The sequence below is a fragment of the Penicillium solitum genome, assembly GCF_028829755.1.
Source record: "Penicillium solitum strain IBT 25940 chromosome Unknown utg000005l_segment0_segment0, whole genome shotgun sequence".
Taxonomy (NCBI): Eukaryota; Fungi; Ascomycota; class Eurotiomycetes; order Eurotiales; family Aspergillaceae; genus Penicillium; species Penicillium solitum.
In genome coordinates this window covers 3,870,681-3,891,802 of record NW_027072125.1, presented here as the reverse complement: position 1 = coordinate 3,891,802, position 21,122 = coordinate 3,870,681, and the positions used below count along the sequence as shown (strand labels likewise).

At 49.6% G+C, this 21,122-nt stretch overlaps 11 protein-coding genes across 11 annotated transcripts; 3 read left to right on the top strand and 8 right to left on the bottom strand.

Moving 5' to 3' along the window:
• Positions 1-963: 963 nt before the first annotated feature.
• N7455_009069 (uncharacterized protein) lies at positions 964-2,662 on the top strand (the record flags this gene model as incomplete). The annotated part of the gene is made up of 2 exons (XM_040958709.1): positions 964-1,315; positions 1,368-2,662. 2 exons carry the CDS (start codon positions 964-966, stop codon positions 2,660-2,662), a joined length of 1,647 nt encoding a protein of 548 aa, XP_040810850.1.
• Positions 2,663-3,639: 977 nt separating this feature from the next.
• N7455_009068 (putative integral membrane protein) lies at positions 3,640-5,039 on the bottom strand (the record flags this gene model as incomplete). The annotated part of the gene is made up of 5 exons (XM_040958708.1): positions 3,640-4,025; positions 4,115-4,179; positions 4,242-4,633; positions 4,685-4,795; positions 4,857-5,039. 5 exons carry the CDS (start codon positions 5,037-5,039, stop codon positions 3,640-3,642), a joined length of 1,137 nt encoding a protein of 378 aa, XP_040810778.1.
• Positions 5,040-6,679: 1,640 nt separating this feature from the next.
• N7455_009067 (intradiol ring-cleavage dioxygenase) lies at positions 6,680-8,010 on the bottom strand (the record flags this gene model as incomplete). Its single annotated transcript, XM_040958782.1, has 3 exons — positions 6,680-7,289; positions 7,373-7,697; positions 7,755-8,010. 3 exons carry the CDS (start codon positions 8,008-8,010, stop codon positions 6,680-6,682), a joined length of 1,191 nt encoding a protein of 396 aa, XP_040810830.1.
• Positions 8,011-9,063: 1,053 nt separating this feature from the next.
• On the bottom strand, positions 9,064-10,951 carry N7455_009066 (uncharacterized protein; the record flags this gene model as incomplete). The annotated part of the gene is made up of 5 exons (XM_065606077.1): positions 9,064-9,988; positions 10,048-10,509; positions 10,556-10,609; positions 10,658-10,774; positions 10,830-10,951. 5 exons carry the CDS (start codon positions 10,949-10,951, stop codon positions 9,064-9,066), a joined length of 1,680 nt encoding a protein of 559 aa, XP_065461026.1.
• Positions 10,952-11,465: 514 nt separating this feature from the next.
• On the bottom strand, positions 11,466-11,680 carry N7455_009065 (uncharacterized protein; the record flags this gene model as incomplete). The annotated part of the gene is given in 2 exon segments (XM_065606076.1): positions 11,466-11,612; positions 11,627-11,680. 2 exon segments carry the CDS (start codon positions 11,678-11,680, stop codon positions 11,466-11,468), a joined length of 201 nt encoding a protein of 66 aa, XP_065461025.1.
• A 159-nt stretch (positions 11,681-11,839) lies between these two features.
• Positions 11,840-12,640, top strand: N7455_009064 (SDR family oxidoreductase; the record flags this gene model as incomplete). The annotated part of the gene is made up of 1 exon (XM_040958758.1): positions 11,840-12,640. One exon carries the CDS (start codon positions 11,840-11,842, stop codon positions 12,638-12,640), a length of 801 nt encoding a protein of 266 aa, XP_040810812.1.
• A 287-nt stretch (positions 12,641-12,927) lies between these two features.
• Positions 12,928-13,866, bottom strand: N7455_009063 (uncharacterized protein; the record flags this gene model as incomplete). Its single annotated transcript, XM_040958772.1, has 4 exons — positions 12,928-13,296; positions 13,359-13,523; positions 13,572-13,708; positions 13,758-13,866. The coding sequence occupies 4 exons, from the start codon at positions 13,864-13,866 to the stop codon at positions 12,928-12,930; spliced, it is 780 nt and encodes a 259-aa protein (XP_040810803.1).
• A 587-nt stretch (positions 13,867-14,453) lies between these two features.
• On the bottom strand, positions 14,454-16,206 carry N7455_009062 (putative MFS sugar transporter; the record flags this gene model as incomplete). Its single annotated transcript, XM_040958768.2, has 2 exons — positions 14,454-15,909; positions 16,002-16,206. The coding sequence occupies 2 exons, from the start codon at positions 16,204-16,206 to the stop codon at positions 14,552-14,554; spliced, it is 1,563 nt and encodes a 520-aa protein (XP_040810737.1). The 3' UTR covers positions 14,454-14,551.
• A 54-nt stretch (positions 16,207-16,260) lies between these two features.
• N7455_009061 (uncharacterized protein) lies at positions 16,261-16,488 on the top strand (the record flags this gene model as incomplete). Its single annotated transcript, XM_065606075.1, has 1 exon — positions 16,261-16,488. One exon carries the CDS (start codon positions 16,261-16,263, stop codon positions 16,486-16,488), a length of 228 nt encoding a protein of 75 aa, XP_065461024.1.
• A 593-nt stretch (positions 16,489-17,081) lies between these two features.
• N7455_009060 (MFS transporter) lies at positions 17,082-18,894 on the bottom strand (the record flags this gene model as incomplete). Its single annotated transcript, XM_065606074.1, has 5 exons — positions 17,082-17,219; positions 17,280-17,393; positions 17,454-18,203; positions 18,271-18,633; positions 18,688-18,894. 5 exons carry the CDS (start codon positions 18,892-18,894, stop codon positions 17,082-17,084), a joined length of 1,572 nt encoding a protein of 523 aa, XP_065461023.1.
• A 444-nt stretch (positions 18,895-19,338) lies between these two features.
• On the bottom strand, positions 19,339-21,115 carry N7455_009059 (uncharacterized protein; the record flags this gene model as incomplete). Its single annotated transcript, XM_040958809.2, has 8 exons — positions 19,339-19,422; positions 19,477-19,592; positions 19,646-19,673; positions 19,731-19,928; positions 19,990-20,204; positions 20,258-20,401; positions 20,453-20,799; positions 20,859-21,115. 8 exons carry the CDS (start codon positions 21,113-21,115, stop codon positions 19,339-19,341), a joined length of 1,389 nt encoding a protein of 462 aa, XP_040810775.2.
• Between the last annotated feature and the right edge of the window lie 7 nt (positions 21,116-21,122).

The following is a 21,122-nucleotide window of genomic DNA, read 5'->3' as shown; positions in this document are numbered from 1 at the left end:
TAGTTTGGACCACCAAAGTGGTGTGATTGGCGGGACAGCCCGACATATTCCTTGTGAGACGGGTGAACAGAATTGAAGATTCATTGTCAAGAGTGACAGCCGTTATAAGGAAGTCACATGCATGGATTGCCCCTTGTCGCACCAGACGCAGCGAGTTTTAAGTTGAGATCACAGCATAGATCCCTGTCCAAAGCAAGACAAGCACCCCAGCAAGTGCGAAGAACCCCAGATTCTGCTCCCAGATTCCATTGGAGGGGAAAAAGCCGTTCCAACATCGGATGTCGGGAATCCGAGGAGCTCGCCACATTACTCAAGCCGGCCCGAAACGCCGTGACAGATATATTCGAGGACACCTGACCTGGGTCTTGTTCCAATAGGCGAAAAAGACCTCCTCAATGGGTCCGCAATTTTGTTCTGGGCACCTATTCCCAATTGAATGTGCGGCCTGCTTCCCGTTACAGAAAGGGGATAGCTTCATTTCATACATTCCGGGGGCGTTGACGCTACCCGGCCAGGTCCAATCACATGGCCTCCCCATATTTCCCCAACCTCTCTTCCCCAGACACTAACACTCACTGGCGGCTGAATTGATTCTTACAATTCCCACTTGTCGATATTCTCCCTTCCGATAGGTGTAAATTTCAGACCATTATGTCCGACATTCCAGAGTTGGTCTAGACTCGGTGAACAAGGATATTGTACGACTCGAACATGTCTTCTTCCCACACTCTACCCAGCGCGACAATTAGCCTGAATACCGAGATGGGCTGATGGCAGTCTGGGGATCCGGTGCCAAATCGCCTTTTTATTTCTCCACAGCCCCGGATACACGCTAATGCAGAGTGGATCCTGGCAGTTTGGATGTCGGGATAATTAACGTATATAGACGAGGGGTTCCCCCTCGAGTTTGAATTCCAGTGGGATCCTGTATCACGGTAGTCAACATCAGCCCCTTTATTGACCATGGCGACCACTGGTGATACTGTACTTGCGGTGGAAAAGTCTGCCGCCAACCATGTCGAAGATACCCTGGGCCACGGCGCGATCAGCGAGGCCAAGCAGGCCACTGACGATGAGCACTCGCAGACGCTGATGCAGGCCTTGCGTGAGAACCGCAAGGCTGTCATGTGGTCTGTTTTGATCTCTATGTCCATCATCATGGAGGGATACGATACTATCCTCATGGGCAACTTCTTCGCTTACCCCACGTTCAATCAGAAGTATGGACAGGATTATGGTGGTGATATCGGATGGCAGGTGTCTGCACCTTGGCAAACCGGTCTGAACATGGCCAGTACAGTTGGATGTATCTTCGGTGAGTTTTCCTACCGATCGCCATAGCAGGACAAAGACTGACATTATCACAGGCGGTATATTGAACGGATACTGTGCTTCCAAGTACGGTTACCGACCTGTGATGTTTGTCGCCCTTGGGTTCCTTACTGCTTTGATCTTCATCACATTCTTCGCCAACTCTGCAGCAGTCCTTCTGACCGGCCAGGTCCTTTGCGGACTCTCATGGGGAGTGTTCGCCACCATCGGACCGGCGTACGCATCTGAAGTATGTCCTACCGTGCTGCGTGGTTACCTCACCATCTACGTCAACTTGTGCTGGGCTATCGGCCAGCTGATCGCCTCCGGTGTTCTCTACGGGCTCGTCGATCGAAAGGACCAATGGGGTTACCGTATTCCCTTCGGCCTACAGTGGATCTGGCCCGTTCCTCTGATGGTGATTTGCTGGCTCGCACCAGAGAGTCCCTGGTGGCTCGTCCGCCACGATCGCCTGGAAGACGCCAAGCGCAGCATTCGCCGCCTGGGCGGCAGCAAGACCGAAGACCAGATCAATGGACAACTGGCGATGATGGTACACACGATCAAGCTCGAAGCCGAGATCGAAGCCGGGACCACCTACTACGACTGCTTCAAGGGGGTTGACCTTCGCCGCACTGAGATCTGCTGCATGGCCTTCGTCGGCCAAATTCTATCCGGCAGTACATTCGCCTACTCACCTACCTATTTCTTTACCCAAGCCGGCCTTCCTGTCACACGCTCCTTCCAGCTCGGCGTCGGATGCACTGCCATTGCCTTCGTTGGAACCTGTTTCTCCTGGTGGCTGATCACCGGATTCGGCCGGCGCACGCTGTACGTCGTGGGCCAGGGAATGCTCTGCGCAACACTCTTCCTAATAGGTATCCTGGACGTATCCTCCTCTGCAAACGGCATCATGTGGGCGCAAGCCGGACTGTGCTTCTTCTGGCTCTTGACCTATTCCCTGACCGTCGGACCCATCGCTTACGCCATCGTCTCGGAGACATCATCCGTGCGTCTACGTCCTCTGACAGTCTGTGTCGCACGCACAGCATACCAGATCATCAACGTGGTATCCCAGGTTCTGGAGCCGTACTTCATGAACCCGACCGCATGGAACGCGTCCGGCAAGACTGGATTCTTCTGGGGTGCCACAGCACTCGTTGCCTTTGTCTGGGCATTCTTCCGTCTTCCCGAGGCCAAGGACCGCACCTACGCTGAACTGGATATCCTGTTTGCTAGCAAGATCAAGGCGAGCAAGTTCTCGTCGACTGTCGTCGATCCCTATGCGATTCGGCCTGCTGAGTCGCAGGAGGGCCTTGTGCGTGAGAAGACGCAGGATACTAATCAGTGAGATAATTAATAAACATCGGGGCAACTACCCGGGCGGTTGTATATGATGCCATGTGTGAATTGACTTTGTATTTTTCAGCAAATAGTGAATTTAATGAACAGTTGACTTCCAAGGACCCTCAGTTTGTGTCCGAAGGGGTAGTTGGGATGAATATATAATCGAGAAATAGAGCTAAAATGTATACTATAGTATTATAAAAAATAGCTACTTCTCTATAGAGGTAGCTTGAAGTAGCCCGCGAAGATAATATGTATATTTATAGGTCATATAACTCTTCATCCTTAGTACTCCGTAGGTAGGCAATAAAACATTCATTGGTACCCATGATCCTAAGGTTGCAATGCCACGTGGGTAGACTGGTACCTTAGGCACCAATACCTTTGGGAACTACTGGGGTTCTAACAGTTATCTATTAGAAAAATAATATACATAGGAAAGGATTGTAGATCTGCGGGTACATACTTCAAGACCAAAAATAGGGAGAATAGGCAAGCTCGTTACTTGACTTCTATTTTTGCCTCTTCTGCCACAAGTATTATCTTGTAGATATTCGAATTCTCATTTCGGAGCAATTAGTATATTCCCTTCGAATTGGTAGCTCTTAGAAAACCCATGCTAGTGGTAGTGTCAATATATCGGTCTGGACTACGTAATGATGGAAGTGAAACATATAGTAGAGCCTCGGTTGGTTCGCTTGGTGCCCTATCCGAAGTGCGTAAAGATCGGCTCGTTGCGGCACATCGCGATCGGCTGTTGATCCCGCAATAGCTGGACAAACGGAGTACCCCTGCATAAGGAACCAGCACGTTTCGATAGTAGCGTTTAGAAAAAAAACAAAAAACAAAAAAAACAAATACCCAAATGTTGAACGGAAATAATGAATTGTCGTAAATGTATACGTGAGATTATGAAATAAATTATATACAGAGCCCTCTGGAGGGCGGCCTAGACCCGGTACTTGCCCCGATCTATGGATGTCATGACTTGTGCACGGACACGCGAACAGACCTCTCCACCATCCACCCCGGAGCATCGGAGACGTTACTATATGGAGCCAGGTCCTCCTGGCTGGAACTAAGTTGTTTTTGGTGAGCTCCGGAGATGGTGGTAGTGACGCCGTGGTAGTCGTCACTCCCTCTGCCAGTCCAGAGCTCGTGCGCGTCATCACGGGATATCTGCTTTGATGGCGCAGAGCGGTGGAAGCCGCCGGCGATGTGGTTGGATAGAGGATATGAGTTTGGTGTGCCATCAGAGGAACCGTCGCGAAAAAAGCGGACTAAGGGTCGGAGGGTTGTTAGACAGCCCGCTGTGATACCGATTCCTGCTTCGACGTTGGACCATATGGAGAGTTGGTAAGTGGCGTCTGTTGGTGGTTAGTGGAAGTGTCTGTATTTGAAATTGGGGGGGGGGGGGGGGGCTTTGAGATGGAGAAAATGAATGGGTTATGCGTACATAGGAAGTTTGGATCTCTGTAGGTTTGGATGTAGGGGATGCGAATAATAACCGCAGCACTCGCACTGTAGGGATGTTAGCATTTGCCACCAAATAAATTAACAGGAAGTGCTTCGGAGTCACGAACATGCAACCGATACCCAAAATCGCGACAATGGCAACCTTATTGCGGCGATTCATATGCAAGTTCCAGATCAATGCCACTGGAAGCAATCCAATAGTCAAGTCTGTAATAGCGGCGCCGACACTATACAAGTACGCGATACCGATGAGGGCGGTTTTATCGATGCACGAGCCATGGGCGTGAGGCTGCGCGCGGTTCCAGAAGTAGTTGACAGGGGTGCATTGGAACATGGTCAAGAAGAAGAACAAGAGGCCAATGACGGTGGCTAGGGCCATAGCGGCGTAGAGGATGTAGGCGTGGACGCGAGAGATGGTGATGCGGAGGAGGGCGATGATGATGGAGAGCTTGGCGACGACGCAGGTTAATACGTAGAAGAGTTGGCCTACCCACCAGCACTGTTGGGAGTATGTAAGCTTGAGTTGGGGATGCTAGGGCTAGTATCATACCAGCATTGCGCGGTGGAAGTTGTCTGGGTATAAGATGAAGTAAGATAGTTCCCTCCCGAGGCCGTATTTACATCCAACGATTCCACACATGGCGAAGGCCGTGTTGAGGGACTGTATGGGAAGGGGTCGAATTAGTAGTTGTTCGCCATGTGGATGGTGCAGGGTAGCTCACCATAGCTATTACCATAGTTCCATCATCCCAACCCCAAGCACGAACGACTTGGGTGCGAACGAAGCATCTTAGCATAACGCTGACCAGCGAAATACCGAAGAAGACAGACGTAACGATCAAAATGGCCTTGTTGTGGCTGTTATCGAGGTCGACCCCCTCAAGCGGGTCAATTTTAGCATCCATAGTGAGGATCCCCTCCGCACCTATAGACAGAAAATGCCAAAAAGAATCAGGCAAACAAAATGGGGAACTGCCACATGGTTATATTCGAAGATCCTCCGGCGGGGAATTCTGGCTTCAATGAACTTTGACTTCTTTATTGTAGGGCTCTAGGCCCCTAATTTTTCTATTTCCAACAAAGATTCTCAGAGTGGGCATCGGTCCTGGAAAGAACGGGGGCCCCGCCACAGGGATCAACCGGTGAATCATATCTCGCTAGTGGGGGCAATATGGATATTGGGTATCCGGATCAAGTCTATTTTCAATAGATCGCCACACGAGACCACCCAGACGGCCGCAAGTTTGGGGATCACCTTAGCGCAGCAGAGTTATTTTCTACTTTGTACTGAAATTTGAGTTATTACCTTTGTCGGCTGTGGTGCTGTTGAATGAACACAAAATTCCAGGGTTGTTACCAAGCGCAATTGTGGGAGTGGGCATCCTTTGTATGACTTGATTTGTCGTTATTCGGCCGCATGAACACTGGGTACTAGTGTTCAGTCACCTGGGCACTTGGCACGGTCACAGAGGGGATTCTAATGGTTACGATTTCCAGTGTCCAAGAATTGGAGATTGTGGGGAAATGCTGGTACGATGTAATGCTGGTACGATGTACATTGAGTTTCGCTGGGACGGCTCCCCTCCTCTTCAGGACTCCGGCGCCGCCCGTGCAGTAACAGCCAAATATAACCCTGGGCATTGGTCCTCGGGGAGCAGGGTTCCAGGGTTCCAGGGTTGCAGGGTTGCAGGATTCCAGGGTTTGTAAAATGGAGATTTCTAAGGTCAATGAATGGACGTTTTACTTCCAACCTTATTGATCTCGGACATGCAACGTGGGTTGATTGCATGGCTTGAACTTTAATTGTTTTCTAAGGTTTTTCCCTCGAACCCCTTCCACCCCCTCTCCTAACCGTGGACCAGTACACAACCGTGAACCTTAGTGTTTCGTGAATTTCAGGTTTCTGCAACTTCTTGGCTGTGAAACTCAGTCGTCTATCATATGCGATATAGAAGCCGAGGCACTTCACACAATACCCGAGAGGGAACGGATTTATGCCAATTTATCCAAACATTCAACATGAGGCTCGAGGGATTACTATAACTACGAGAACAGACCTACCCCATCTTCAAATACTGTGGGCATGACATCAATGATCTACCTTAATTGCAGAGGCTTGGCTCAATAAAAACACATGAAAACCTTGCTGTCCGCCCAAATTCGATGATTTCCACGGTCCCCAAAATCTCCCCGTCCGTGCGCGACTAATTACACACTATGCCCGCCACAACCACTTTTTAGCCCGTTGACCCCTAACTCACGTGCCGGGGTTTGGTCATCCCACTAGAAATCACGGGGAACTTCCTTGGGAGGGGAATTAGAAGAGGAAGTTACACAAAAAAATGTCGGTATGAAACGTGATTACTGGCCCTATATACAATGTCTATTTGTTTGTACATGACCGGATAACATTTACATACAGTGTCTAGCAAACATATGCACTGCTGAATTTCCCGAGGCGGGTTTTCACTTCCTCCCCTTGGGCAACCTGCTATCAAGCTCGTCGGAAGGGTGGTTGAGTCCATTCCCTCATTCATCCAATTCCTTAAGCAGACGAGGCAGATGCACTAGGCATAGCGGTACCACTAGGGGCAGAACCAGAGGCACCACCACCACCACCACCACCGCTACCGCCAGTAAACGAGCTATCGGCGTTCTGGTAGCCACCGTCAGCATAGTGGTAGGCGGCAATACTGTAGTACGAGTTATCAGTGTAATCGGCGGTGGTGTTGATTCCAATCTGAATCCAAGCGAACAATCCATCGTCCAAGCCCTCGCCGAGGTAAATGTACTCCGGGAAGGGATCGTAAGCGCTATCAGCCTGCAAGATACTCCACATATCCTCGGCGTTGGAGGTAACAGCCTGGGTGTTGGTGTCATAGGGGGAGGTTTCCTCAACGGCAGTGCGAAGCACCTCATTCCAGAACAGCTGTCCGATGTGTGCGACGCTACCGGTATCGGCCTTGAGGGTCTTGTTGGGGAGCATGGTTGCGTTTAGGTGGGTAAGGAGGTGGGTGTGGGTGGCTCGGCCATCGTAGTGACCTGGGATAATGCTATCGAAGGTCACGACGCCGTCACGATCCGTTTGCTGGATGCCGCGGAGGTAGGTTGAGTCCCAGCCGTCTGCGGCATAGTTACCCGACTCCGAGATTCCACTGTTCATGTCAAAGGGTGGTTAGATGCGTGAGTCGGTTTCAATGGCGATATTTCGACACGTCGATGGGCATTACAAACTTACCTGTAGACACCGGTGGCATTGGCTTGCCAAATATCGACGACTGCTCCAGGAACGGGCTTGCAGGTGTTCACGTCGATGTACTGCACCTCGAGGAATACATCGACACCCTCCGAGTACAGCTCTTCCTTGACATTCTGGCGCACGACCTCACCCCAGACGTAGTATGGACCGTCAGTGATGGTGGGCGACAAGACAAAGCTAGTGTTGGCACCGAAGACAACCGACTCCGGAGTCGCGGGGCTGTAATCAAGGATGCCAGTGCGGTTGTGGTCGATAGCCTCCCATTTCTCCAGAGCGGCAAGGTCACGGCGCCATTTCTGGGGAACTTGATACACATGTTAGTGAGCGTCTTATAGGCGATATGATCAGGGACTTGGCTCACCAGCAGTGATCCCGCGCTTCTGGCGCAGGCTCTGGACGGTGCGGGCGCGACGCGTGATGCTGCGCTTGTTTAATTCGCGGGCGTGGGTAGTGCTCTCGCAACTTCCGAGGGATCGCTTAGCATGGGCGGCCATGGAGTTCCGGGTATGGATCTCATGCTTCAAGGCGTGGGGATCGTGCTTTTCTCCTGGGTGGGCGATGGCAGGAGCCGCCAGGCAGGCAGCTGCAACAGCGAGGAATTTGGAAAGCTGGACCATTTTGAACAAGGTAAAATTGTATAGGCAGTTTTTGGAGGACTGGACTTCATAGCTGCGAGAGCCTGGATTTATATCTCTTCGCAATAATTTTGTTTTGCCCGGACGCGTGTTCTTCTGGAATGGAAACAGCACTTTCAATGAGCGGCATTATCGGCCTATCCAAATATTCAATGGCATAGACTTGAGTGGCAGCAAGTCTGGGGCATCTCCTACACAAGCTTGCTTGGCGCCGCGTCAACCCTTCACGAAAACTGATGATGGGGAATATGTACTCCACGAGCTTATTCCACTTAGGAAAGATCGGCCAGGCTTGACGAATGGGCGTCCATTAATTGGAAACAAGTCTCCTGCCTTCCTAATATAGCCCTACTAGACCTCAGCCGCGGGTGAAAGTAATGGCTGATTAAGCGGAGCATCAGGCCCGAGGCTCCGAGCCCTCCACCTAGGGTGAGGCGGAGTCCCCAAACAAGGGCAATCATTTCGGTTGGGCTCTTAAGCATTGCTTCGGTTTAGTTAGGTAGATGCTGTATCCTGCTGAAGGGGGAAAACCACCAGTGGGATATGTCTTGAGCGCCGAGACTGCGTGCCAAGAAAGTGCTCTCACATCCAACGAAATGGCTGTCTTGGCGCAACGAAGCTTGTGGGGCTGAGATGATCCTTTACACATCGAGCTTAAATTCGCAGTTGGCACCAATAATGTCCACCAACTACATGTATGAGCTGCAGTTGCCAAATTTAGCAAATGACCAATAGAGTATATGCTATTGGAGGAAACAACATATATATACATATTTAGTCTACGTTGCGGCGTATAGTGTCGAAAATGTTCATATATATATACCTCTAGCTATTGTGGACAATCTTGGTCAGTCTACGGAGTATGTATTCTCTACTCTTGAAATGTGTCGGTCAATAGGATTAACCGACCACCTAGCTCAAATGGACGTCATATATCTCATACCCTATCCTTCTGTTTCATGTACCGGCATTCAGTACCGGTATTCAGTGGTGACGCGTGTCCACCAACTAGTTTAGTTTAAAAAGAGTGGCCGATCACACTTCCGTCTTTGCTAGGACGTCGTCCTGTTCACTTTCATCATCGGGCGCAAACATGGCCTCACGCATGAATGGACTTTGCCGACGAATAGCCGGCCCCTTGAGTACGAGCACGACAGGCACAACCGATAGAGCGAGTCCAACAAAACCGAGTAACGACCCAGCCCAACCATAGCCGAGGTTCTCGAAAAGCTGGAAAGAGGCAAGAGGGAGAAAAGCGCCAAAGGTATTGCGACCCAATGAAGCAGCTGACAACGCCGAAGCAGCGTACTTCTCATATGCATCAGTCAAATAGTTGACCACAGCCATGTAAATAGAGTAGATTCCCACGCCAGTACAGCCAATTCCCAGCGCTGGCACAATCCAAGGGACAGAACCGTCCCCAACACTGGCCCAGCCGTACCAGAAGAGACCACCTGCAAACAACAAACTGCCGGGTATAGAAGTATACAACCGGGCTTCTGGGATAGGTTTACCCGGATGCTCACGATTTCGGCTTGCGGATCGGAGGTAGATCCAATCTTGAATAGGATTAAGAACTGTGCCAATCACAGCTCCGACGGATATGGCTAGCTGAACTAGACCGGTCTGGAACGTTCCCCAGCCATAGTTTGAACTGAAGGTCTGGGCAACACTCGAGAAGAAGAGGAAGAGAATTCCCCACGCGAAGCTGACCCACAGGGTAAAAAAGATGACCACAGGTTCGGTGAGGAGCATCCGTGTAGGGCGCTCGAATGAAATCTGCACAAGCTTCAAGACACTGGTGGTGTCTAAATCGGCTTCAGCGTATATAGAGCGGCCAGTCTCATAGCGGAGCTTTTTGGCACGTCTCTTTAATATCACATCTGCACGGGTCTCGCGAAGAATGAACCAGAAGACGGGGATTAATCCCGCATTATAAATGATTTGAACGTAGAAGATCCTGGGTCTTTATTAGCAGTGTTCCACATGTTAATTGGAATATTTGAATGCAAAACGTACCATCTCCACGGGCTGCTTTTATGGATCTGTTGAATCGCTGATCCGATGAATGGACCCAATGCTATCCCCACCACACTGGTAAATCCAAACAGAGACATCGGTAAGCTGCGAGCTTTGGGGCCATACCAGACATCACTGATACTACCCCCGACAATGTTGATCGACACCGAAGACGCGCCTCCGCCAAAGAATCGGGTAACGACCAACGTGGCAAAGTTTTGTGCAAAGGCTGAAGGAAATAGGGATATGACCAGAATGAAATAAGCAACAAAGTATCCAGGCATACGCCCCGAGGATTCGGTCAATGGAACAAAGATCAGGGGCCAGAATGCAGCGCCCATATTCCAAGATGCGGTGGCCCATGCAAGGTTAGGAAAGGGCTCATTTTGGACATGGAATTGTTGCTCCATGTATTTGTTTCCTGCGCCGTAGGATCCAGCTGGGAGACCGGTGAGGATTGAACTATAATCGGTTAGTATCATTTCAGCCAACACGATCGGACACTGACATGAAACAAATCGTTATAGTGAGCACCCATTTATATGTTTTACTCCAATTGAATCTGGGTTGTCAGTGAAATTCCTCTGATCATCCTTTTCTCGTGTCTTACGGGTTATCTGGATCGTCCGGACCATCCCAGGTATGTAGCTCGATGTCCTGGCTGCCACGCAAAGGGTGTCGCCCTACATGACCGATATGACTGTCTCGATGGAAGAAGGAATGGGTTCTACAACATCGTTAGTTGAGCACAAAATTTCTTCAGGTAAATTGCTTGTGCTTACCTTGAGAAAAATGAATCTTTAAACTGGTTATGGTGTAGGGAACTCGCTGTGGACGATCGATGCGGATGTCCGCCTTCTCGGATTGGCTGAGTAGGAGGGATTCCTTCGGCTTGATCTGTCATAGTTGGAATGAAGATAAAAGGTTATTGGATACATGCATGGCCGTGCTAGAAGTGGCCTGGGGATTTCTTTTTGTTTCTGATACAGACAGAGTCAATGACTCGACGATAAATTTACTAGGTCTTGTCGTTTCCGTCATCACTTTTTAGGGATCTTTGGAGAGTCTTTAGTTCTACCTTTCTCTCTACCATTTTATAAGCTATAGTACCCCATAGCGCTCCCATGGATTGCCAGGAAGTATTTCTGCACACAAAATGGGGGGAAAGGCTCGAACCCATTGTCAACTCTACTTCGTATACTTCTCCTTAGCGTGTCGAAGTGGGGCGATCCCCCGCATCCACTGCTGATAGCTTGGGCATGTTCTGATGAAGAGAACATACGAGAACAACTTAAGAAGCTTCCAGAATCATCGGGAAATTATATTCAAGATACCGATGTCATCTAATCTCCAACACGATGATAATTAAACAAGTTGGATGAACTGAATCAACTGATACCGGCTTGGAAGATCCCAGTTCAGGTCATGATGTCACTGCCCCACCACCATCCGTCTCCACTGCGATTGACAAAACTGAAGTCATTCGATGTTATGACTGGATCTGCCAAGTTGGCTGGAACAACAGAGGCCATAACCTGATCAAGCCGGGCGCAGGAGGTCCACAGCTAGCTATACTTACCTGGGCTTCTGATGTCAGCGCTAGGATAATTCGTGGAGCCAACCATGAAGTCATATGAGGGGCGTCAACATATTTAAGCCAGCTTCATGTCCAGAAGTTGGAACAATATAATCAAATAACACTCTTCTCAACTATAACCTCAAGCCCTCCATTCAAACATACACTCTCTCGACTTCTAAACTACCAAACCACCAAACCAAACCTCCCACCATAATGCCTATCCCTGTCCCCAAAGCCGACCGCCTCCTCGACCTCCTTAGCCTCAAGGGCAAGGTTGTCGTTGTAACCGGAGCCTCCGGAGCTCGTGGCATGGGAATCGAAGCCGCCCGCGGCTGCGCCGAGATGGGCGCCGACCTGGCCATCACATACTCCTCCCGCCGCGAGGGCGGCGAGAAGAACGCCAAGGAACTCTCAGAAGAATACGGCGTGACAGTCCGACCCTACAAGTGCGACGTAGGCAACTGGGAGAGCGTGGACACTCTCGTGAAAGACGTGATCAAGGACTTCGGCAAGATCGACTCCTTCATTGCGAACGCCGGACGCACAGCCGACAGCGGCATCCTTGACGGGTCTGTTGATGACTGGAACGAAGTCATCAACACCGATTTGACTGGTACCTTCCACTGCGCCAAGGCTGTTGGCGCCCACTTCAAGGAGCGGGGAACCGGCAGCTTCGTCATTACTGCCTCCATGTCAGGCCACATTGCCAACTTCCCCCAGGAACAGACCTCATACAATGTTGCTAAGGCCGGCACAATTCACCTTGCCCGGTCGTTGGCCAACGAATGGCGCGACTTTGCTCGCGTTAACAGCATTTCTCCGGGTTACATTGACACCGGGTTGTCTGATTTCGTTGAGAAGGATGTCCAGGATCTTTGGAACTCTATGATCCCAATGGGTCGCAACGGTGATGCGAAGGAACTTAAGGGTGCTTATGTTTACCTGGTCAGCGATGCCAGCACTTACATGACGGGCAACGATTTGCTCATTGACGGCGGTTACACCGTGCGGTAAATGATTCTCTTTTGTACTATTAAACGAATTTAAATGACCACATAGTTTCGAATTCTACATATTATGACCCGAATTCTTGGTTCCTGTGCTATTCCTGAACTATTCCTGAGCTATTCCGAGAGACCTGTCTCAAGCATATCCTGTTTGACGTATGACGTCATCGGCAGATCCAGAGTGGGGTAATGTTTGTCAAGTTTGTCAAGTTGTTTGTCTTCATTCTAACACGAGGCCTATCTTATTTATCAAACGACTCCCAAGCGCTTTATAAACAACACTGAAGTTAAGTCTCAAACAGGACCCGCAATAGCAGCCGTGATCGGAGCCTTTTCCACAAAGACGCCAGACCAGAACCAATCCTCCGGAGCGGGATTCACGCCCCCATTAGGGAGTCGCAACTCGCCGATATGCCAATCCGCCGAGTCCGTCGATGTCGACGCGTTGACAGCCGATACAGCCTGCTTTAGGTTATCGGAACCATTCGATGCCCACAATCCAACAGTCTTCGCGTCGAAATCGATGTCGTAGGCGAAGTTGTACCAATTTCCTGCTTTCAACTGAGTTTCCCAGTGAGAGTCTCCATCAACACACCAGCGGAGGGTGTTGTCTTTGCCCGAAGCACCGCTCGCAGTGCCGTACTTGAGCTCTGTGAAATGGCTCTGTGGTGGATATACATGTTAGCTGTGGCTTTCTTACAATGCATTGGGCAGGGGGTTGTTACCTCGAAGAACGCGATCTGGTGCTCGAAGGCCGGATTCGGTGCATTGGTCTCTTTTGTCTTCAGTGAGAAGTGGTAGAACAGATGCCCACTACCAAGATCCGCTTTAGTCGAGGGGATGAGCTCGGAGCGTTCCATGTCCTGTCCATTCCAGAACGATGTGCCGTCCTGACTATTATCAGCTTCCAGTTCCCTTGAGCTTGGGATATGACCTACAATTGTGATTCGAACACCCTGTGCATCACTAGTATCCGCTGGATTCTTGTGGTCAGGCGAGAGACCGAGGTACTTATCCGTTGATGCATTCCCGTGAATATACCACTGCCAAGCGCCGACTTGGTTAGACCACGACCCTTTTCGTATGTCAGTACTAATCAACAGCAACTCCCGGGAGTCACTTACATTTATCGATATCGGCAACCGTTGCGGAGGCGTTGAATCGTCCACTCCATAGGACTTCACCCGCTTCGGCCACCATGGGAAGGGAGACGAGCCATGCAAAAGAGCGCATCTTGGTCAGATGATTGTGTGTTTGGGTTATAATGGGCACTTTAGAGGTGTGGTTGGGCTGCGATGCCTCCATTCCAAAGGCTGTTATATATACCTGTACCCCCAGGTAAGACCGGCTGCGCCGGATATAACACGGAGACTACTTATGGAGACCATGAAACCGGGCAGGATTGTTTGAAGTAAGACATTGTCATCCGGAGATATTCCTTCGCAAATAACCTCACCTACTATCAACGTTCCCAGTTCGTGAATTCCGCGACCGAGGAGTAAACATCACGGGCATAGTACATTGTTTTCACTTTTCTTCACTCTCTCTACTTTGTTCAACAACATACCCCGATGGGGGGGGGGGGGGGGGAATCACTATTCCGCAAGTGATCGACAGGCAGCTCTCCAAATAAGTCAAGGAAATAAGGATGCTTGGCAAGATGAAACTCTGCAGCATAGTCTGAAACGGCGCCAAGTAGAAGTGAGACATTTGCTCGCATCATCGGACCGACATGCCACCCCTCAATCTACCAATTAACCCCCCCTTTTCAATTGAAACAGGAAAATAATCTGCAACCAAAACAATACTTCGTTTGATAAATTCATAATAACCGGTCGCTCAAGGGACACGGTTGGAAATCCTATTTACATATCCCGATAAACCAGCAGGACCCTTATTTCATATCTTCGTGAATGATTTACACCTTGGGCTTTTCGCCGATGGCCTCATCGCCACTTCTAACCTCCTTGGCATCGATATCCACACTATGAGCCTCAGCCACGTGCATGCGTGGAAGCGAGCGAGCAATACGGGGCGGGTCGAAGATACTGCGCGACTGCAAAAAGATCTCATCGATCTCCTCGAGAGTACGGCCATTCGTCTCTGGGAAGAGGAAGTAAACAGTCGGCACGATGGCAGCGTTCAACACGGCGAAGATAATATAGTACTGCCAGTCGATGGTAGCGAAACCGACGGGCGTGACCTCAGCAAGAAGGAAGTTGAACGTCCACACGGCGGCAGCGGAGATGGCGCTAATAGATGCTCGGCATTGGAGTGGAGCGACCTCTGTGGCGTATAGGAACGTCAAGCCCGAGTATCCAACTGTGAAGATAAATTCGAAGACGAAAAGGAATACCACGGCGCAGACCAAGCTGCCTGTGTTATTTTGCACGGAAGTTGTTCCAGCTAGGATTGCCATTGAGATTGACATCCCGACAGCACTCCACAACATAAGCACGCGACGACCGAGACGGTCGATAGTGAAATAAGCCAGGAGGCCGCCCAGCGGCTGTGTTAGGCACATGGATGCAGCGAGGATACGAGACTGGACGGGATCGAGCTTGAGATATTGCTCGAAGATGGTCGTGGCATAGAAAGTGATCAGATTGATTCCACACATCTGCTGGAACATTTGGCCCATACAGGCTAGCACGGTGCGGTGGAATAGTCGCTGCTCGCCCATCTTCAACATATCCTTCCAGGAACCCGTTCCAGAAAGGGCTAGGGACGTCTCGATATCGCGAATATCGAGGGTGATTTGTTCCGACTGAGGGTCGACGTCGTCCAGCGCCGCCAGAACCTCCCGCGCCTCGTCGGTGCGACCTCTTTTTACCAACCACCGGGGCGACTCAGGGAAGAGCATCACAAAGCTCATGACCATCAGCGAAAGCAGGACCTGGAAGACCAAGGGGAATCGCCAGGAAACCGAGTTGGTCTTCACAAAGTAGAAGCCGAAGTCAACCCAGAGCGAGAACGTGATACCAGCGCCGATGAAAATACCGTCTGTTACTACGTGCGCACCGCGTTTGTTGGGCTTCGAGATCTCGGATTGCCAGACGGGTACTGTAGCGACGTAACCGCCGGTGCCATATCCGAGGACGAGTCGTGCAACGATAAATTGTGGAAGTGAAAAGGATGTTGCCATCAAGATTGCACCAATCATCGAGATGAAGGAGGTGAATAGGATGACCTTCCGGCGGCCGAGCCTATCACCGAATTGAATACATGATAGCGAACCAAATATTCCACCAACGGTATATAGTGCGACGACCGTGCCTGAAAGAATATGGTATGAGAAACGAGCCAAGCGGTGGAGGTACAAAGCATCTGGGATCAATATGCGCCCCGAATATAGCGATTGAGCTTACCTTGAATGGTCGAGTTGTAGGTCTTCTCTGCATCGGTTGCAGTAAGAGTGTTCATTTGTGGAAAGGTCTCAGCGAAGGATTCCAAAGTCAACAGACCTCCCATCACACCTTGATTGTATCCATAAGTGACAAAGGCTGGACACACGACCAACCACATGATAGCCCTATTCAGGGAAGGGCCACGGAGGCCAAAATACGGCGCCATGGTGCAATATCGGTATTGAAAAGAGGCGAATCCAAGATCTATTGTTTCGAGATCATGCCACACCCATTGCCCCGCCAAATCGATATGAAGTTGGATATAAAGATCATATATGCACTCATCTGGGTGTTAGACGGCGAACGCCGCCTACCGGACGATCTTGATACCGGTGGAGCCGAGCAGTGCGTGGGGCGGCATACCCCGGAGCGATGGTTAACAACTCCCATTGGCGAAGGTGTGGAACCGAACACATATCCGGACAAGTCTTCAAGAAGAGTGGAGTAGAAGTGCTCGAGAGTCATGAAAAGGAGAGATAATATTAGCTAAAAGTCTTGGTTTCCCCGGATTCCTCCATCGCGGGATGTTGTGATGACTGCTTCAAGCGACATGCGTTACCCCGGGAAGCTTAGCTGAACCCCTGGGGTCCTGGTGAAAAGCCGGGGTAAGCTGCATTCTACTAGGGGATTGGCTAGGCCGTGCTGTAGGGATGTTGCTTTTTCATACACGGTTTGCTCCACATCGGACCTGGCCGATGGGAAATTTGGTGACGATTTGTGCCTCGGTCGCGATAAGATGAACTACGTGTCATTGATATTTGTCTTTTGGGTGGATTTTCGAATTGCTAGCCGAGAACCGATGTAACCGGCTCCATAACTGTGGTCATTGCAATTGCATAAAACTGGACGATGAAACACCAAAGGAGTGATACTCCCCCAGGCCTCGTGCTATTAATACCAAGATGTCGTGAAATACGCATATTCCACTTGATAATACTGGATCAGTTCATACCAATATATTATTTCAGTCAAAATTACAGATATCATTATATCGGATGAAATTATACCATGATTCCGCTTGGCTTCTGCTCCACGGACCCTTCATTGTTCCTTTACAGTAAACCTACTCCACGACCGTATCTTCGGCCCATAGATGAAAAACACAATGGGCACAGGGAACAAGGCGGCGGTTAGACAACCTAGCAAAGTCATCGCCCAATTGACGCCAAGGTTGTGGAACTATGTTGGATGGTAATTAGCCTAATTATTGCAGCACCAGGAAAAAAATACGAAGCTCACCATTGCCGATGCGAACATGGGAAACCCAGCCCCCAACCAAGAACGAAAGAAGGAATTAGCTGCCATCGCAGAATTTGCATACGTGGGATAAACATCCACGATATAGTTGAGGCCCTGTTAATAATCATCAGTATGTGTGAAATAGCCGGTATTCTCCAATAGGGATAACGATACCTGCAAGAAGATCAATAGTACTCCTGAGCCCAAGAAGGCCCCGGATACAACCTGAGGAACCCAAGTGATGTGGTGATTTGACGTCCAGCCAAACCAAAACATGCCCACGGGCAATATGATACCTCCAATGATCATAGGAAGCAATCGCTCCTCTGGCTGAACGCGACCATTACGGATCATGAACGTTCGATACCGCGTCAATGAAAATACAACTATAATGAGACAAGCGCAAAAAACACCACAAATGACAGCGACAAACGGCAATGCTCCAACGCCATCATTCCAGCCACGCTGTTCTTGAAAGGAGATAGGATACGCCACGAAACATAGGTACAGAAACCCATAGATGAAGCCGACATAAAGGGTAATAAGAAGAAGAATGGGTTCGTGCACGAGCATTTGAAAAGGGCGTAGAAGGTATCGCACTGCAATATCTCGAGGACTCACTACCTTCTCTTCTACCTTTGCATGGAGAGCCCAGTTCTCGGTTTTGGTGCGTAGTCGTCTAGCACGTCGCTTGAGTAGTGTCCCCTCGAAGGTCTCGGGAATTACTAGGATTCCGATGCCAGCCATAGCAAACGCCCAGATAGCTGTGATGTACTCCGTCCAACGCCAGCCTAAGTATGACATCGTTACGAACCCGCCGACGATTGGTCCAGCTACCGGGCCAATGAAGGTTGCCGCAGCGAAGATGGCCATTGCAATGCCTCGCTCTACCGGCTCGAACATATCGGCCAGGATACCGGATACCTAAGCAGGGAACAAAGTCCAATGAGCGAGGGTCAATGTGGAGTTGGAAGGGATACAGCAGACTCACAATGGCAAGCGGTGCACTGGCAAATAGTCCGCCTAGAAAGCGACATATGAAGATAGTCTGCAAGTTCTGGGCTACTGCGACGGGGATCTGGAAGATTGCGAAGACAAACATTCCCAGAAACAGCGGACGCTTCCGACCGTACAATTCAGACAGGGGACCGAAGATAATAGGCCCAAAGGCGAAGCCGAGTACAAACAAACTGACACCTAACACCATCAACTCTGAGGAGACGCCGAACTTTTTCGCTGTTGTTTTCGTTGCTGTGCTGAAGACCGAAGAGCCGAAAGTAACGCATATTGTCATCAGTCCTAGCATTATGGTGATCACCCACTTCCTCCATGCGGGGAAGTTCTTCGGCATCTCCTATAATGGTGTTAGACCTGTACATGCACGAAACAGGGAAGTCGGATGCCATGCCAGATCATTTGGACCATCCCAGTCCACGATTATGTTTTCTTTCTCTTTATCGGGTGTGCTTTCTGCAGAGCCCATGTTGTTTTCTAACGCATCGGGGACGTCGTATGTGTCGCCATCGTCGAACATGGTTCGTAAGCTCGCTGAATCATGCTCTGCTCCCCGGGTATTGTGCGGAGACGGTGACGTTTGGGTCTCATTGTTCGCCATTTTACAGACTCGTGGGGGGTGATAAATGAAGGGGTTGATTCGGTCGTAATGTACCAACCGTTGGCACTAATTAGGTGATCACTGCGAGCCCGTTCATATACGCGTTGCAAGTATTGCAGGAGGTCTACCCCGTAGAAGTAGATTATTCGAAGACATTTTTGTAGAACCCAAAACAACAGGTGATCTTGCGAAACGTCATGGCATCGACCCATAGATCCATTTATCGGTGATAGGCTGAGTCATGCGTGGTATAACGACTATATCGTTACGTATTTCCCCACAGAAGTTTAAGATATTGAGGGCAGGTCGAAGGTAAGGCAAGCAAAGAATGACCCCATATGTTGGGATTGCCTACACGAATTCACTAGGAAGAAAGTCGAACTATGTCTGTTCAGGTAGTTTCATACACATACATGGGATTTTGTACACTCAAAGTCCCGGTCTTCATCCCCTAGGACCACATGAAAAGCTGGCACCACTCTTATCATCGTGAATAGCCTTACCAGACACCCAGAGACCCATGCCACACTATATCAAATTAGTATTGTGACAAATGGTCTAGTATTAGAAGCATTGACATACCAAGCAAGCACCAATCGCGACAATCACCAGGTTGATGACAGTTAGAGCCATCTTTTTCCAGGAAGCCACGTACTGGCCTCGGTTCAGGAACAACCAGAACATACCACTCAGGCCGTCTTTGATTCAGGTTAGCACTATCGACGTTTCTTTTGCACGGAATATCACTCACAGGTAAACCAACTAGCAAAAAGCGAAGTCTACTCAGTCAATCCAAGTCAGTAGTTGTCTCACTTGCAATTCCCAGCCACACTCACGATGAGACTGAGCAACGTATTGAACACAGGGATTGCCTCGGAAATAATCCAGGCTATGACCCATAACACAAAAGTGATCCCAATCCAGGACCCGATGGAGAGGAATGTGCGCTTCTTCATGTGATCAGTGCCCCGGAAAAGGCGGACGTAGATGTATTTTGCGGCAACATGCCCATTGATGACACCGGACACGACAATCTACAAGATGAAGTTAGGAACCTTTCATGTGAGGCAGAGACATTTCCAAGATATATCTCACTGTAGGAATAGCAATTCCGTATGCAAGCTTTGCTGTTATCGGCTTTGTCGAACTTAGAGCGGGTGAAGCCACATCCTTCCCACCGTATATGTATATAACAACAGCAGCTATCACATACATACTTGTATCGGTAATTTGAAGCAGGTATAGCGTTTTGGGGTAGTCCGTTGGAGTCTTCATCTCAGAAATAAAGCCGAAGAACGCCACATGGCCAGCTATGTAGGAATTAGTTTGAAGGTTTGGATATCCGATTGGTGCAGGTATTCACCATAAGCAAAGACAATGTTTGTCACGGCTAGGAACCCCTTTGAAAGACTGACTGTTGTAGTCACATCTATCTTGCCATCACCCGGACGCTGAATAGCAATGGAGATCATAGTAATCAAAAGTGCTCCGAGGATACTTGCGAAGGCTATGGTTATTAGCAAGGAGCTCATTGCGGAAGAGGTATCGATATACCTACAAGCAAACGAGAACCAGGAGACCTTGCGAAGAGTTCTAGGCAAGGCAAATATAAACGAGACGATCAATCCAACAATCCCAAATACAATCGAGCAAGTCCCATGATCTGTAATTGTATCCAGCATGACACTAAACGTCAAGATATGACTCCCCATGACGAAGATAAGAAAAAGTAGCTGAGCGGTTCCCAGAAACTCCCTACCAAAGCGAGCTAGGCCCACGGGATGGAACATCACCTCCCCAGCATCTCCCATACTATGGACTTGCGGGTATCGGAGTTTGAATTGGCCGATCACATATCCAGTATAAGTTGAGAGCATACCAAGTCCGACAATGAGAATGATTGCGCTAGAAATTGGTGAGAATATTGTTAGGCGGGCAATAGCTAGAAACAGCAGAAAACGTACGGTACAAGACCTAGCACTGCCATAGCCGATGGAAGGGACAGAATACCAAGAGATATGGTCTCTGCGATCATGATCATGCCGCATTGCCACCATTGCAAGGTCCGATACTTGACTTCGGCAAGTTCTTCATCCCCGAATGGGTCTGCAAGATGAGAGATGTGATCAACTTCCGATCGCTTTCTTTGTTCTTTTTCTATTGAATAACTCCTTCTGTCAATGTCATGACTTGAGGTACCGAGGTGGTGAGGATCTGCCATGGCAGTG